Raw genomic sequence first — 15,975 nt, 5'->3', positions numbered from 1 at the left:
TTAAAATGTTTGACATCGTAATTTGAACTGCTTTCAGCGACCTCTTGCGAAGCATCTCGCAAGCTTCGCGATTGCTGTCAACGATGGTGGTCGACGAATCGACGAATCGTCAGTGTCCTTATCTCCGGATCGTTTGCAATCGAAACGTATATTTGCGTTTGGAGTAAATTACCACCAAAAATCTCGGTTCGTGCAGAGTGTAAAATGTTGGCCGTGCGTGGTACTCTGTTTTCGACAGCAAGGTATGTTTTCCGCTTTCCGTCTCGGCACCTGGGGCGCCAGACCAGGAGAACCGGCGAAAGAATCAATCGATCCGGGTTGTGTTATGTAAAAGCGCTTGCCGAGAGAGTTCCGCATTTTGTTGTGGTTAAATACAAACGATTATTTAAAAAAAGATGCCGGTTTATTTATAAACATTGTCAATTTTACGTCTCGTAGAAATTGCAGCGCCGTGCTAGGATGCCGCAGCAAGCATACCTTACCCGATTTGCCTTACGATTTCGGTGCTCTTGAGCCGGTGATCTGCCGGGAAATCATGGAGGTAAACATGGCGGGAGCCGGACGTGTGATTATGAAGGTTAATGGTTGGAACCATTTTTTTTAGCTTCACCACCAGAAGCATCACAACGCGTACGTCACGAACCTGAATGCTGCCGAAGAACAGCTGAAGGATGCTGTGGCAAAGAACGACGCATCGAAGATCATCCAGCTGGGAAGCGCTATCAAGTTCAATGGTGGTGGTCACATTAATCACTCCATCTTCTGGAAGAACCTGTCGCCGGATCGTAGCGATCCGTCGGCCGAACTGCAGAAAGCGCTGAACCGGGACTTCCAGAGCATGGACAATTTCAAGAAGGAAATGAAAGCCGCTGCTGTGGCCGTGCAGGGTTCCGGCTGGGCCTGGCTGGGTTACAATAAGAAGAGCAAGTTGCTGCAGATTGCTGCCTGTCCCAACCAGGACCCACTGGAGGCGACCACCGGTGAGTGATGGTGGACTGAGGTGTTTACATAATCTTGAAACGAGTGCGTTACTTCTAATGCGCTTTTCGTAGGTCTCGTTCCGTTGCTGGGTATCGACGTTTGGGAGCACGCCTACTATCTGCAGTACAAAAATCTGAGACCAAACTACGTGGACGCCGTTTTCGACGTAGTCAACTGGAAGGATGTCTCGGAACGGCTAGCGAAGGCGCAGTAACATTCACTTGCTGTGCTTTACTACTGCCACTTCGGGAAACCTATTCGAATCAATCTGGCAACGGCGGGCAATCGTGTCGATTGAAAAAGTTTCAAAAACTATGTTCACCCCCTGTTTTTCTGTGGCCGGAGAAAGCAATTCGAAATAAAATATAGTTTTACCTTGCAACACGCATTCGAGAGTAGTACCACCGTATGGCGAACCTGTTCTCGGTGCCGTCTTGGAGCATCGGATTCGTTGGCCGCTAGAAGCGAGAGCAAGAAGAATAAAGGAGCTACACATTGGCATTTAGTCACAAAAGTTTGTGGATTTTTATTTCACACTTTGTGGTGGTATTACAGTACGCATTTCTTAGATTGATTACGAGTTGCCTTAAGCACGAACGTATCGAGATAATAACGCACGGACCCTGCTAACTCGTGAATGAAACTGTCTTCCAGATTGTGCGCCGCTTTCGGTGCACCACCGATATTCGTTATCTATACACAAAGCAGAATGATCCACAGGCATCGGCCAATTCGTACATAATATTAGTAGAAAGAGGTAAAAAAGATATATGAAAAAATAAATAACTCTTCACTTGGATTCAGGTCAATAATGCTTCAATTTGCATAATTATAGCGCGTTCTCTGCAAAGTTCATAAATACGCTCTATGTACAATAAAAGAATACGTCCCGGAAATATGGACTTCTGTGTTTTCTCTCTCGACCAGAAGATATTATTCCTTCGCAAAATTTATAGGTAGATAACGAAAAAGTAGAGATATCAATGGAAGTGAAACGACGCGAACTGCCAAACGGGTTCGGCTCTCGATAGCTTTCGTTCGGTTCATCGACTATTCAAGCTTCTTTAGAATTAATCACAGGGCTCCAGTATCACCTATATCCCTGCGTGTCTCATTGAGTGCTGTCTCACTAGTATCCTACGGTTAAGCTGTACACTCCTCCTCCATCCGCCAGCAACTTTCGTCTTTGCAATTTGTTGGTCAGTTTTCTTTGGAAATCATATTTAGTAACCCACCGTTACGGCATCGCGGATGCAGCTAAAAGTGTACGCATAAGGCTCGTTACTTTACCGCTAAGGAAAGCATTCCTCGTGGTGTCCATTTGCTACCGGATCCGTATTGAACTGCACCCCATGGCCACCAGCAGCTTGGGTAGAGATGGCATAAGCATAACGCATGGTGTCACCGGTAAGCAGATCGTCTTCCGGGAGTGATGTGCCCAACTGGTGGGCATCTTCGGTGGCCAATGCCATCAGTGCCAGTGCCCCTTGCAGCTTGCGATTGTTTTCTTCCGGTTTGGGGGAACCACTGACCCGTTGTTGGTGGCCGTTTGTCAGCAGTGCGGCCGGTTGATCGCACAGTGGTCGGGCACAGTCCTTGCTCGCCACCATCAGCACCGTCGGTCGCATCTGATTTGGATCGATCGGTGTTAGCGAAGCGATCCCCGGTACCGGCAAACCGTTGACACTGCTACCCATGCTGGATCGTGGCAGGGGCTGCCGCCCGGAAGTGGGCTGCTGTCCGGCGAATTTTTTCAACGGCGAAGCTGCTTTGCTGCTCTCCTGGTGGAGCTGTTGCTTCAGCGCCATCGTGGAGGTCGTGGAAGCGAACGCTTTCTGCGAGATCACGCTCGGTTCGAGCGGTTTCGCCAGATCGTCCTGCCATCCTGCCTCACGCAGCCACTTCTTCTTCGGATTGAAATTGGATTGCGCCAGCGGGGCACACGCTTCGTCGCCCGATTCGTCTTCCTCCTGGCCCTGGATCGGCTCCTGCCACTGGATCAGCTTCGGCAGTGTGGTCTTCGCTTTCGTCGTTACCGGACTGCTGGACAAACCGAGGCCCGCGTTCATGTCGAGTTCGCACATCAACCCTTTGCGACTCGATTTGTACGTATTGTTCGGTGTGATCGGAGATTGCAACAGCAAGCCGTTCCGATCCGTTCCAAATCCTAGCCCTACGGCTCCACCTACTGCGCCCGTTCCTGCAGCACCGCCACCGGCTCCACCACCGACCGCCGCACCGTAAGGCTCGTGATAGTTCTCATCATTGTCGGGTGGCCGTTGCATCGATGCCGGTCGACGATTTTCATTCTCGTTCTGCAGGTGGTGCACCGATCCTTCGGCGCTGCCATTTTCAGCACCATTACCCCGCTTTGGTGTCTTCCTGGTTGGTGTCCGATCTTCCCGTTCGGCGCGATACTTTTCTAACCATCTCAGCACATCTCCACTCTGCTCCGGCAAAGTCTGAATGAAGAAATCATCGCACCGCCTCAGTGTTTCGTACGGATGGTCCGGACAGTGGCGGTTTGCATGGGTGAATCGCATCTGGCAGTCGGTCCGAGCACAGATAAAGGGTCGTTCGCCGGTGTGAAGCCGTTGGTGCGTCTTCAACTGACCACTCTGCGTGAAGGCTCGTGTGCAGCCCGGGTAGTCGCACTGGTAAGGACGTTCTCCTGTGGGTTATTGGTCGGGAAATCGGAAACGTTAATGAGACAGATTAGAGTATTGAATTCGTTTAAATTAATTTCTAAATATTAAGGTCATTATACAAATATTAACCATTATTATGCCATTAGCACATAAGACGTAAGGGACATAAACATTCGAAACTTTTCGGTCTACGACAGCAACAACACTGTTGTGAAGCGAGATTTAAAAAAAACGTCTTTCGCGTGATCGTACTCAGAAATGCAACGAATCATCGCTCCCGCTGCTGCTGGTTGTTTGTTAATCGGCCTTTAAACGGCTCTTCGGTTGGGCCTTCTTTGGCCGTTCTCCGTTTTGTTCTGCTTCGCCTCACTGTGGGACACTTTCCTAACGGAATGTGCGTCGTTTAAATCTCCGTCCTGCGACAGGCCGGACGAGGGGCAAAAAGAAAACAGAAAATATTAGGATTTGTGCCACGAACGTCAGGACGTCGGAATAAGATGCGAAGAATTCGGTTTTAGCAAATACCAAAACGGGTTGTCCCGTTCGCGGACAACCTTCTGCAGGATCCGAAAAGGCGCGCCTCTTGTTGATGGGCGAAGCAGAAAAAATAACCGGCTTTCTACGAAGTGACTGATTGCAGCGTCCCGAGTGGCAGGTAACCGAGTTGGAGTAATATGAGGCCCGTGGAAGGTCCTCTCCGTGCGATATGAATACCGGTTCCGATGGTGTTACGCTTTGCCTTTGGCTTGAAGAAGCACCAATCACCACACTCTGTGCTACGGTGCGCATCTTTTGCTGGGTGGTGGCCGCGTAAGCTGCCCGAAACGACGCAGGGCAAAACACACGTGCGTCCATGTGCGTTTTTTGATTGCTAATCTTGGCTTTATGCTGCGCGTACGACGCCGAGTAAAGCGGTCCCAGAGAGTAGGAAAAAACGAAACACGGATCGTCCCCCGATCGTGGTGCTTTTGTTACAGTTTTTAGCTGCTTTACCTGCGAAACAGTTTAGAAGAATGTGTTCTCTCCGTGTCCTCCCGGCAGAGCCTTTCGCAAACCGGTAGGTACCGCGGCCATCCCGTCGCGCCGAAAGAGGACAACTAGCAAGCGGGCGCACCTCTCGCTCTCTGTGGCATTTTTTCAGCTTTGAACTGATTTTCTTTAAACGAGAAACGTCCGGATTTGAACATGTATCTCGGCGTGGCGCGCGGATGTACGGTAAAAAAATAAAAGAAGCATCCTTTTCAAACGCGAAGAAAACGCGAGGTTGTGACCGAATTCTCGTCGCGCACAGGATCGAACACGTGCAATCCTGTTGTGTCGTGTTGCGCAAGCGCAATCAAATCCTTTCGAGGGCTCGCCCGTCCCCACAGCTTGAAGAGGGACGTCGGAACAATGGGTCGACGATTCTCGTTTGATTTCTTCGACCCCGGGTGGTACGCCACGCCAAGAAATCGGGCGCAGGATATGTGCACCCTTCTTTGGAGAGCGCGCAGAGGAATGAAATTTTCGGTAGGGAAACGATTTTTTTGTCTCGCTTCATACACCGCAATATGATTTGTCCCTCCGATCGCCAGCTGGCGATATACAAATGTGATTTAAAGAGGACGCGAAAGATGAAATTTATACACACAGAATGGTAGGGTTCGGTTCACTTTCTGTATCTTTTATTACTAAACTAGCAGGCCCGGCGAACTCTGTTTCGCCCCAGAGGCAATGGGCCCCCGGTGATAGGAGCAGTCGGTAACGCTCGTCCCTGTATCGCAGCTGGCCATGGGTTCGATTCCCGATTCCGGCGTTCCAGGGGGGTTGGCGCGGGACTAACAACCCGGCCCGTAAAAACGAACGTTTAGAAAGAGTATCAGAGATTAACATTGTCGCTGGTTGGTGCAGGCTAAAACCGTTCAACGGTCGTTGTCCAATAAGAAGAGAAACACTTCATTTCGTCAGCTGATCTTGGAATTACTGGCAGTGTTTGGCGGAAATTTCAGGACAGTAAAATCATTGCCCCTCCAAAACATCTCGCAACATGCGCCAAACATCTCGATTATATGCGTCATTCAGTTCACGATTTGGCGCTGGCATTCCTAATTGTTAGCTGGTATCTCCTTATTCACCTGAAGATCAGGATTGCTGGAATTGACACGAATCTTCACATTTTTTCCCAAACAAAACACGGTACGGTACTATTTCACTATTTTTAAGTAAATACTTACTGGGGAATGCTTCCCTACGATTAAAATTATTTCCCGAAAAAGCAAGTGTTTAAAATGAAGTATTCAATATTATTCCCGCGCACGATAATTTTTTTACGACGCCAAGGATGAAAGGTGATATGAGAGCCGTCGAATTGTCGAACTGCGAGAATTCTGGCCTTTGTCGCTAAACAATTGCTCACAGTGGCGGATCGTGAGAATAATTATTAACACTTAAGTGGAGGCTCTCTCACTGGCTGACAATTTGCCAAACTATTCGACGTTTGCGAGAGAGAGTGTAAGCATACGCAAGAAAGAGACAATTGCTTGCTGTTTCGCTCTCTGTCTATCGTTTGTCGATGCCGCCTCAGTGGGAGAGATCGCGACGACCTTATTTGTTGGAAGGGGGAAAGGGGGGTGGGGGAACGCTGCATTAGTGAGAAAGAGAAGCCAACAATTGTTTTCTGTTGCTCGCTCTGTCTGTCCGGTGCAGTATATGAAGAAAAACACATTGTGCGTATTGTGGCTTCATTGTGACGCGATCGGATTATAAAAAGTATCCTATGTTACCCCCTTGGATCTAAGCTACCTCCACACCAATTTTCAGCCAAATCGGTTCAGCCGTTCTTGAGTTCTGAAGAGAATAACAATAACGCGGTACTCTTTTATATATATAGATTATAGCCGTAAGCTTCCGGAGCATTAGAGGCCATTGCGGAGGGCCTAATGCCGAAGCGGCTAAGGATCAGGAAAATTGTAGCGCTCTAGCAGCGATCGTCAGCAGCAGCAGCGAGGAAAACTTCAGTGTCTAAAAGGATAGCTTATTTACCTACGACGCATTGTGGATGTCATGTAATTTGTCAGACAAGACAATGTACATAATGAGCCCTCATAACAAGGTAGTAAAACCAGTATCAGGGCCCCCGGGAAGGTCAATTCTCGACTAAAATGCAGAGGAAAAAGTTAAATAAACAGTACGAGATTAAAGATTTAACCAAAGAAAGTAATCAATTGGAAAGGCTTGCGAAGACCGGCCAAGCCACGAAATATTAATACGACCAATAAAATTCAAGACGAAATTGGCACGTTGGCACTCTCTCTCTCTCTTTCTCAAAGTCTCTCTACTGTGGACCTGGATTTGAGATCGAATCGAATGAAAATCAATTTAAACCATCCAATTTAAAAACCTCTTTCTCCAGCGCCGTGTATTGTGGTACGCATTGTGGTACCCACACACTCATGAGCATTCGCAACGGAAACACAACCCAAACACCCGTAGAGAGAACTCTCACACACCATCACAGTGCGGTGAACCACCTGAAAAGCCACCACCACGAACCATTAGAGGCTTCTTCTTGCCCGTCTTATGATGATGATGCCCGCGCGGCAAGATGTACGATCATCAGTAGCACACCGGCGGCGTACATTTAACAACATTCGACTGCCTGTTAAATCACTATCTCACCACACAGGCGGCCATCATCATTAAATGGGTTGCTACCATCTTTAAATTAGTCAGATTTCATCCACGGTTTCGATGCTCGGTAACTCGTGGGAATAGTTCCGATGGCTTTGGAACACAAAAAGTTGGACAGAAGAAATCGCACAATTTCAGTATGTTCGATAGCTGCCCGCCTGCGCGCAATTGTACTTCAATTTAAAATTTACGTTTTAGGATAGACACCTCAATTAAACATTTTTTTTCTCTTGCTCCGCATTGCGATAGTAATCAAAGAAACAAATCATCGGAAAGAAGAAAGAATTTGGACTACAAACTGAGGGCCGCACGAAGCTTCCATTTCGCGGTCTGCAAATGAAAGAAGTGGATCAAATTTTAGAGGGTGCCTGTTGCGAACCGCTGAATATTTGGCAGCCATCGCGGCGGTTGAAATAATTGCGGTAATCATTATACACACTTCGTCGATCTTCTTCGGAGATCACCTTCACCGAGTGCACGATCCAGGACACGTTGCGTCCAACGCTGGTTGGCCAGAATTTCGCAACCGACGTCGGGTTTGCATACCGTGTCCGGTTGGATACTGAATCGATCGAATTCTCTGTTTCCCTTAACAACTAATACATCCCCGGTGGGGCAGTTTCAGTTGTTCGTCTGACTGGAACCGGCCAATGGAGTGTTAAAGTTTCGACAGGAATCCGACGCGAGGATCATTTCAGGAAATGTCGTTACGAATCAAATGACATCAATTGCAACGCAAACATACAGCAATTAAAATTAATTTGTAAACGTTTTGAAGATATAATTATATGATTAGCATAAGCTTGTGAAGAAGACTTCTCTAAAAGTGCATTTATTATATTCTTCCCGTTCAGAACAACAGAAGAAGGAAGGAGCACAGCGGACAGAAGTTAAAGGCAAAAGGCCTGGCATTAAATGCCCACTGCTCGATCTTTTGGAGAATTCCACCGAATGTGTACGGCCTGGGACAAAGGAACAAGTGCATCGGTGCATCCTCAAAAAAGCGGTACAGGATCAGCCCAGAACGGTCGCCGGTTGAGTACGATCTCCGCTTACAATACATAAGCATTTCAAAGGAAACGTTCAGCGGCAGGATTCAAATCCCTAGGGGCGCGTCTCGTCTTCACAGGCAAGCCCGTAAGCCCAACGAAGGAACGGAAGGCCAGAAATACGATCGAGCCGCGATGAAGCCGTCGATGGAAACATATCTTAAAAACACGAACACGAAAGAACGAGCACGAGAAGGAGAAGGCCAAAAGAAAAGCTAAAAAGCATTCCGTCGAGGATCGCAACGTGCGCGGAAGAGCGGAGAGAAGAATTAAAAATCAGCAAAAACAGAAGGAAGTGATCGCCGAAAAGAGGACAAAACCACGAGCAACGGTAAGAAAAGAGTGCAAGGTGGCAAAGAAAAATACGTGTTGGGGCAGAAGCAGCACCGCCACGGCCAGCAGGAAGAAGAACCACGAACCACCACACCATCGGAACTGCTATTTAAGCCATTTAATGAAGCTGCTCGTGTGCGGCTCGCGGGTCGGTTGCGCGTCGGGTGAAATGCAGCCGCGAGCGCTACACCTGCGTGTCAGTGTTAGTGCCACGCACGGCCGCGGAAAGGAAGATCGTGGGATCGCGAGCGAAAGAGATCGGGGCACGCGCACACAGGGGAACAGTAACACACGCACTCGTGACACAACACCGAGCTATTTGGTGAAGAAAATTCCTCGCACGGAATCATCACTTGGTTTGCGTGTGGTATCCCCTTTTGTCTCCCTTGTTTCGTGGGAGCCGGCTTGGGTCATTTGCGTGTTGCCACCCCACTACTCTAGAGCGCATAATTTGGCTATCCGGCCGACACTACTACTGGACCGTGGCCGGGAAGCCGCACGAAAGCCGGTACGTCGCACGTCAGCGCCACTGCTTCGGGTGCGTTACGCACCCGTCTTCGGGGCGCGCGATGGAAGCTTTTAAATAGCAAGAGCCTCCCCACCGAGAAGAGCTTCCCCGTGCAGCTTAGGGGCGGCAATTTTCTCCATCGCGGAAAACCTGCCCACACTCCCCGCACCCGGGGGCAAAGTGGCCACCCCGTTACGGAGCTCACGTTCCGCTGATGATGATGATGAGAGAGGCCCAGAAAAGAAAGGAAATTATTGCATACATCATCATTTGGCCGCCAGCCTGCGTTCGCTCGGCGTGCAACGCGGAAGAGGAGGCTTCTCGAACGCCTTTGCAAACCGATGGCCATTTTCGAACGTGAAGGAGAGCAAAACCCGAGCAATCCACCTGGCGCTGGACCGTGCCCAGCTGTCTCTTGGGGGCCGGCTTTAAAAAACCTCACGCACCTCATAACTCGCACACAGTTTCCTTGCCTGCAACGGGGCCGTGGCGTTGTTGGGGAACAAAATTTTATGGCAGCTTCCCACAGCAAACCAAAAAAAGAGAGTAAATCGGTGTTTCTGCAGCACACTTTCCGAACCGCCCGGAGGAAGAATGTAGCCGGCGAAAGGAATCCGGAATAAATGGCTCAGGCAGTAGCAGCAGCAGTCAAGTCAAGGGCAGGTGCGGTGTGAGTGTGTCTTCCTTCTTCCTTTCTACCAATTGGCCCCCTCGCAGTGGCCAGCCGGTGAAGGTTAAACGGCCGGCAGCGTCGGCGCTCCGGGTTTTACATTTCACTTCGATTTGCATTTGAAATTTGTCTATCCGATCGCTACGCTATTGCGCACACCCGCGGCCTGCGATTTAAACTACGGACGGTTGCTACGGAAAGGGAGGAAATAGGAACAAACAAGAAAAAGGCCTACGTGCGCGGACAGTACCTGTGTGGGTCCGAAGGTGGGCCTGTAGAGACTTCTCCCTCGGAAACACCCGATTACAGAAGCGGCATTTAATTGCCGATGGCGAACTGGAGCCCTCGACCATCAGCGTCGTCAGTGCCTCGGAGCGCGGGCGGCCGCGCTTGTTTTCCGACTTCTCGGCCGATCCGCCCGACGAGCTCCAAGTTCTGGGCGTTCCGATGCTGGTGTTGCCACCAAAGCTGCGATTCAGCAGCCCATCCGGTGAACCGCAGCTCGACGACGGGCTCGTGGTTTCGCTTAACCAGCTCGAGCTGCTCCACTGGTGCTGCTGATGCTGCTGGCCAACCGCCGTCGTTGACGGCACCATCAGCGCTCCGTCGTAAGCTCCGTTGGTTTGCGAATCCGCCTGCACCGGTGGCGATCCGATGCCCAAGCCAACCGACTGTGGCGGCGGCGGGGTGCACAGATAATTGTGGTGCGGTACCGTCGTTTTTAGGCGCTTCGGTGTGTTGAGGGCCATTGGTACGGTGTCTGCCATTGGCCACGGTAAAATGGAACGATTTTCTTCACACAACCTTTTTGAGGATCCGTTTATTTTCACTCAACTCTGTTTGCTCACTTTACACGCAGTTTTGCGGTCATTATTCCATCACAATTCATTCCGTTTACTCCCAAAAAACACAGAAAACTATAACATTTTCAATCGCTTTAAAGCTACTCGCGCAACGCGCAACGCACACGCCACACGCAAGGAACAGTTCAACTACCACTGGCGCACGAACTGCCAAAACCCACAAATTTCGTATTCGAACGTGCGCAGCTGCGCTAGTGTTGGTGTGAACGCGCTCTCATGAGGCATTCAAAAATTATTTCTATAGGGTGTTTCAGTAACGACACATTTTTTCATTTTTCATATTTCCCAATTTTATGCAACCAAAATTTTATTTTATACATAAATGTCATGAATGAACCTTTCAAACTAATGTTCAACCATTGATAAATATTTAGTCGTTTTTTAATAACCAAATGAAAAAATGTGTTGTTACTGAAACACCCTACATTAACTATTCAGAAATATTGGGGAACAAAGTTAAACGATGCAAAAGTACAATTGAAATGCCCCAATTGCTAATTTGCGTCGTAAAAAAGTGCTTGAATCAATACAATAAAGTTTTAAAGAATTATCTGCTACTTTTTATTTTACTGTAAAGCTGGGGCCACACGAAGCGTAAAACCGAGCGTAAAAGCAATTATTAATGGCAAATCGATTACGCTTATGTCAAAAAGTTTATACGTCCGCGGTGAAGTAAAAACAAGCGTAAACACTGTTTGCAAACGCTTTGTTCACAAACAGAGGATAATGTAAGTTCTTATGCTGTAAGTTCTTTGTTGGTACAGCAACAAAATCTAAAAAAAAAAAACAGAAAACATGATTCAGAAATCAACTTACCTCTTCAATTTCTATTTTCTCGGGCCAAAAACACGAATGGTGAAACACGAAAACACGTTTGGCATTTCCGTATAAACTTTTTTATATTTTAAGTCTGCCACACGAAGTGTAAACGATTTGGCATTAATAATTGCTTTTACACTCGGTTTTACGCTTCGTGTGGGCCCAGCTACAGGTTTCGATGTTTTGACATTCTGCTTGACATTTGGACGAAGGTTTGTTTACGATTAGTGTTTTCTTTAGTCTCGACGTAGTTCTTTAATCTCGACGAAAAAACTATTTTATCTGGCGAAACCTGTGCTTTTCCACAACAAAACATGGCAGAGGCCACTGCCACTTCGAAAACGTTTGCCGAGAAACAAGCCGAACGTATGGCTCGACTAAAGAGCTTGCACACGCAGCGCAACGAAGCTCGCGTCTCGAACCATCAAGAGGTGGTTGCCGAGAACGAGCGCAAGCAACTGCCTAATAACTGGGAATCGCGCAAACGGCAGGCCGAATGGCTCACGGACGATTTGAACGCCCGCACGGCAGCTGAAGCGAAAGGATTGGACTACAATCGCGTGAAAATGCTGAGTGTTTCCGCGGCCGAGGCAGAGCGCATGGACAAACTGAAGGCGAGAAAGAAAAACATAGATCCGGGCTTCTCCGACTACGAAGCGCAAACGGCGCGGCAGTACAACCGGCTGGTGAAGAACATGCCTCCGAGAGATTTGGTCAAGTACGAAGCGCAAAAGGAAAAGTACGGTGCCGCGTTCTACGGTGGACCGAATGTGGTTCTGCAAGGGCTGCACAAAGACACTCCCGGCGCGATCGACAACATGGTGAAGGACCTTGAAGGACAAATAGCAAAGCGGAAGAAGTTCTCCCGACGGCGCACCCACAATGACGACGCGGACATCGATTACATTAACGAGAAGAACGCACGGTTCAACAAGAAACTCGATCGGTTCTACGGCGAACACACGGTCGAGATCAAGCAAAACTTGGAGCGAGGAACGGCTATATAATACAGCAAACAATGTACATCTGCCAAACGTTCTATCGTGCATTCTATTTTATCAATAAAACATTACCATACTACAAAATAATAAATGTTCATGAAAAGGATTATTCGAAAACACTCCTTTGACAGCGGGTGCTGGCCCATGTTTGGTAAGCGTTGCAATTTTCTCTGGGTTTTTTGACACTTCTCTCTGAGGCTGCGTACTTTGACAGTTCCCGTCTGATTCGGCATCGTTTAGAAGAAAAGCCGAAAAGTCTAGAAAAATCTCCTTATTTCGCTCGCGCTTGTTTCGTGTTTGCTGAATGGAGTGAGAATCAACCTGCCGTCGATAGCGTTTTTCTACAAAGAGTCCGGAAGCTACTGGCGTACGAGATCGATACAAATTCCTGCCGCAAAACAAAGAATAGCCCATCGAAGCGTGCAGAAAGTGTGGACAGTTTCCCCGCATAAATTGTTACCGAATAGAGTAGGCGAGTAACCTCAAACCATCGATCGTGCAGATCTCCGAAGGAGGCGCGCAGCAATTGGTTCACCGAACAGACAAACCAATCCTTCCTTTCGCACGGCACAATGGCCAAATGGGGAGAAGGCGATCCACGCTGGATTGTGGAAGAGCGGCCCGACGCGACAAACGTCAACAACTGGCACTGGACGGAGAAGAATGCCACACCGTGGTCGAGGGATAAGCTGCACGTGCTGCTGGACGGATTCGTGATGGCCAGCAATGGCCAGGAGTGCTCGGTCACAAAAATCGAAAAGATGGAGGGCGAAGCGACGGCCAACAATCGAAAAGGGAAGCTCATATTCTTCTACGAGTGGAACATAGTTCTGGAGTGGAAGGGCATGTGCAACGACGAGGAAGTAACGGGCAAGGTGACCATTCCGAATTTGTCCGAGGAGAACGATGTGGACGAGGTGGAGTTGACGGTTACGGTGGACACCTCGAATGCGGCCTCGGAGAAGCTGAAACTCTTTATGTACAACATTGGGCGGGACATGCTCCGGAAGCAGCTGGACACGTACATCCGGGATCTGAAGGCCGATTTTGCCAAGGGGCTGATTCTGCCCAAGAAGGACGAAGCAAACGGCACCGAGACGGTGACGGTGAAAAAGGACAAAGAAACGGTTTTTGCCAGTGGTTTCAATAGGAAGAAGATCGACCTCGACACCGTGAACAGCTCGGACACTTCGCCGAAGGCTGTCGGTTGCAAGATGGACGTGAAAACGCTAAGCACCGTCGAAAAATTCCAGTGCCGAGCGAACGAACTGTATGACGCCCTGACGCGTACCGACATGGTGACGGCCTTCACTAGAAGTTACGTGAAACAGGACCTGTTCAAGGGCGGAGAGTACGTAGCGTGACTTTACTGCAGGTTCAACGAGGACAGAATTTTAACTCTACGTAATTCGCTGATTCGTTTTACAGTTTCGTCTACTTTGGAGGAAACATCTCCGGGAAGTTCGAGGAGCTCGAGACAAACAAAAAAATTGTACAGACTTGGCGGTACAAACAATGGCCCCCCGGACACTTCTCCACCGTCACAATGGAGATGGAGCAGAAGGTAAGGACGGTTACAATTGCCGATTCATGTATAAAGCTGTACCCTTTAAAAACTATCATTGGCCTGCGCTTCAAATGTCGAACAAAAAACAGGTTTATATGCTTGATACTGCTGGAGGACACCTTAAGACCTTCGTTCCATTTCAATTTTGTGTTATTAATTTTATTGGATACCAATACCGGTCTTTTTTATGTTTGAAATGGCCACGACTTCTCTCCGCGAGGTGTTACAACGAATTATCAAATTTTTCTTTTCTGTTTTTTTTTTCATTTGAGAAATTTTGAGCATGGAGCTTTTTTCATCCCTTAACTACTGTTGCAGAGTCTACTTTGATCGTTGGCGGTTGCGACTATAAGTCCCGTCACTGCGCAGGGTTGCCGTATCCAACCACTTTATGCAATGATTCCATCCTAATTAGTTTTCGAACCTTTCTTCTTCTTATTCGGCAACAACCACTGAGGGGTCCTGGCCTGCATCAGACAATGTTAATCTCTGTTGCTCTCCATATCGGTTTGGTTTTACGGACCGGGTCGTTGGCTTCGCGCCAACACCCCTGTCACTCCGTTATTTGCCGACCGACTGCTCTATCAGCGAGCGATCATTTCGAATCTTTATAATTAGTCATTTTGTTACTTTAAATCTTTGGTCTTGGGGTGAATTAGGTATCCAAATCTTTGACTCGGACTTGCAAGTGTTCCATTATTGCTTAGTTCCGTCGGCAACCAGTACTGAGACAGGCTTTGTTTTTTTGGAACTTTTAGGAAGACCACACGGAACTTCATTTGACACAAACGATGATTCCAGCGGCCGAGTACGAAATGACCAGACACAACTGGCAGAGCTACTACTGGGACAGCATTCGATCCGCGTTCGGTTTCGGCAGTTTTCTCTACTGAATGATGGGGCACCGCACCCAATCTAAATGCTCCTGCCGCTGCGCGCTTTGTTGATCCGAAATAAAACCGCCTCTGATGAGTCACCACCGTGCCCCCGGATGCCGTCTCGGGGGTGCGGTGAGGCTCATCGCAAGTTAGCTACGTTTACTTTTCGTGTTGTCCACGCTAGGTGTTCGACCAATTCGGTACATAGGATGTGTTCAAAAAAGCAAACCAATGGAAGCGCCCTTTCCGTAGCACGACTACATGTCTTCGGTTCCGGTGACAAAAAGTATTTGATTAAGGAGCGCGCGACCCACTTGCTCCAGCGTTTACTTTGAACCTGTCACCCACCGGAAAGACCGGAGCCGGATGCATCAGTGAAATTCGATATGAAAATAAACGATAAGGAATAAACAGTATACAAAACGACGCTGGGTTCTTGTTTAATTCACGAGTGGCGCGTGGCCATGTGATGTAGAAGGAGAAATAGGACGAGCTGCGAGAGCTTACACTTTGGGTACAACAAACGATCAACTCTACACTGCACTTCTACTAAGTAGTAACCCCAATGAGCATTCGATAAACATGACAAATGGTCCGGGAGAGCCAACGGAGTGACTATACAGTGAAAGTTCTAGATTGCGCTTCCTTTCGAAAGATCCATTTCAACTCCATTATCTCCATTGTGTCCGTCGGTTGCAACACCGTGTCACACAATATCGATGGAGCGAGCCAGTAATGCGGATGCCGATGCCCGAAATCGTTTTAGTTTTGGGACTTTCCGATCGGGCTGGCTCGAACTTTTCGCCAACTGTGGATCCAAGACAGTGGCTGTCGCTGGTCGTTAAACGCACTGACCGCAATCGTACCGCAATTTTTGCGTCGGTCGCCGGCAATCAAGTTTGTTGCTTCAACGCTGGACCATGAATTGATGTGCAATTTGATGCATGTATATCGTAATCATACTTTTATTCGTTGGCCCTTTTTGGCAG

General features: G+C 48.4%; 4 protein-coding genes across 4 annotated transcripts; 3 read left to right on the top strand and 1 right to left on the bottom strand.

Annotated features, from left to right (window-relative positions):
• The first annotated feature begins 98 nt into the window (after window positions 1–98).
• Window positions 99–1,365, top strand: LOC128268352 (superoxide dismutase [Mn], mitochondrial). The gene is made up of 4 exons (XM_053005410.1): window positions 99–242; window positions 439–541; window positions 605–980; window positions 1,053–1,365. Exons 1-4 carry the CDS (start codon window positions 205–207, stop codon window positions 1,193–1,195), a joined length of 660 nt encoding a protein of 219 aa, XP_052861370.1. The 5' UTR covers window positions 99–204; the 3' UTR covers window positions 1,196–1,365.
• Window positions 1,366–2,273: 908 nt separating this feature from the next.
• On the bottom strand, window positions 2,274–10,607 carry LOC128278609 (uncharacterized). The gene is made up of 2 exons (XM_053017339.1): window positions 10,109–10,607; window positions 2,274–3,652 (listed from the first exon to the last, which is right to left on the bottom strand). The coding sequence occupies exons 1-2, from the start codon at window positions 10,605–10,607 to the stop codon at window positions 2,274–2,276; spliced, it is 1,878 nt and encodes a 625-aa protein (XP_052873299.1).
• Window positions 10,608–11,775: 1,168 nt separating this feature from the next.
• Window positions 11,776–12,612, top strand: LOC128278112 (pre-mRNA-splicing factor Syf2). Its single transcript, XM_053016775.1, has one exon. The coding sequence runs from the start codon at window positions 11,855–11,857 to the stop codon at window positions 12,545–12,547; it is 693 nt and encodes a 230-aa protein (XP_052872735.1). The 5' UTR covers window positions 11,776–11,854; the 3' UTR covers window positions 12,548–12,612.
• A 177-nt stretch (window positions 12,613–12,789) lies between these two features.
• On the top strand, window positions 12,790–15,396 carry LOC128277519 (activator of 90 kDa heat shock protein ATPase homolog 1). The gene is made up of 3 exons (XM_053015989.1): window positions 12,790–13,892; window positions 13,970–14,105; window positions 14,867–15,396. The coding sequence occupies exons 1-3, from the start codon at window positions 13,114–13,116 to the stop codon at window positions 14,999–15,001; spliced, it is 1,050 nt and encodes a 349-aa protein (XP_052871949.1). The 5' UTR covers window positions 12,790–13,113; the 3' UTR covers window positions 15,002–15,396.
• Window positions 15,397–15,975: the final 579 nt, after the last annotated feature.

Source organism: Anopheles cruzii, chromosome 2 (assembly GCF_943734635.1).
Source record: "Anopheles cruzii chromosome 2, idAnoCruzAS_RS32_06, whole genome shotgun sequence".
NCBI classification, from domain to species: domain Eukaryota; kingdom Metazoa; phylum Arthropoda; class Insecta; order Diptera; family Culicidae; genus Anopheles; species Anopheles cruzii.
The sequence above is the reverse complement of the archived record's forward strand: the minus strand, read 5'-3'. Positions and strand labels throughout refer to the sequence as shown.

What these genes read in the sequence shown, in the direction of transcription:
- LOC128268352 (XM_053005410.1), top strand. Translation starts at nt 205, where the DNA reads ATGTTGGCCGTGCGTGGTACTCTGTTTTCGACAGCAAG. An exon ending in ACTCTGTTTTCGACAGCAAG is followed by an intron (nt 243 to 438) that starts GTATGTTTTCCG and finishes TACGTCTCGTAG; the next exon opens with AAATTGCAGCGCCGTGCTAG. An exon ending in TCTGCCGGGAAATCATGGAG is followed by an intron (nt 542 to 604) that starts GTAAACATGGCG and finishes CATTTTTTTTAG; the next exon opens with CTTCACCACCAGAAGCATCA.
- LOC128278609 (XM_053017339.1), bottom strand. Translation starts at nt 10,607, where the DNA reads ATGGCCCTCAACACACCGAAGCGCCTAAAAACGACGGTACCGCACCAC. An exon ending in CCACCTTCGGACCCACACAG is followed by an intron (nt 3,653 to 10,108) that starts GTACTGTCCGCG and finishes AATAACCCACAG; the next exon opens with GAGAACGTCCTTACCAGTGC.
- LOC128278112 (XM_053016775.1), top strand. Translation starts at nt 11,855, where the DNA reads ATGGCAGAGGCCACTGCCACTTCGAAAACGTTTGCCGAGAAACAAGCC.
- LOC128277519 (XM_053015989.1), top strand. Translation starts at nt 13,114, where the DNA reads ATGGCCAAATGGGGAGAAGGCGATCCACGCTGGATTGTGGAAGAGCGG. An exon ending in GACCTGTTCAAGGGCGGAGA is followed by an intron (nt 13,893 to 13,969) that starts GTACGTAGCGTG and finishes TTCGTTTTACAG; the next exon opens with TTTCGTCTACTTTGGAGGAA. An exon ending in CAATGGAGATGGAGCAGAAG is followed by an intron (nt 14,106 to 14,866) that starts GTAAGGACGGTT and finishes TGGAACTTTTAG; the next exon opens with GAAGACCACACGGAACTTCA.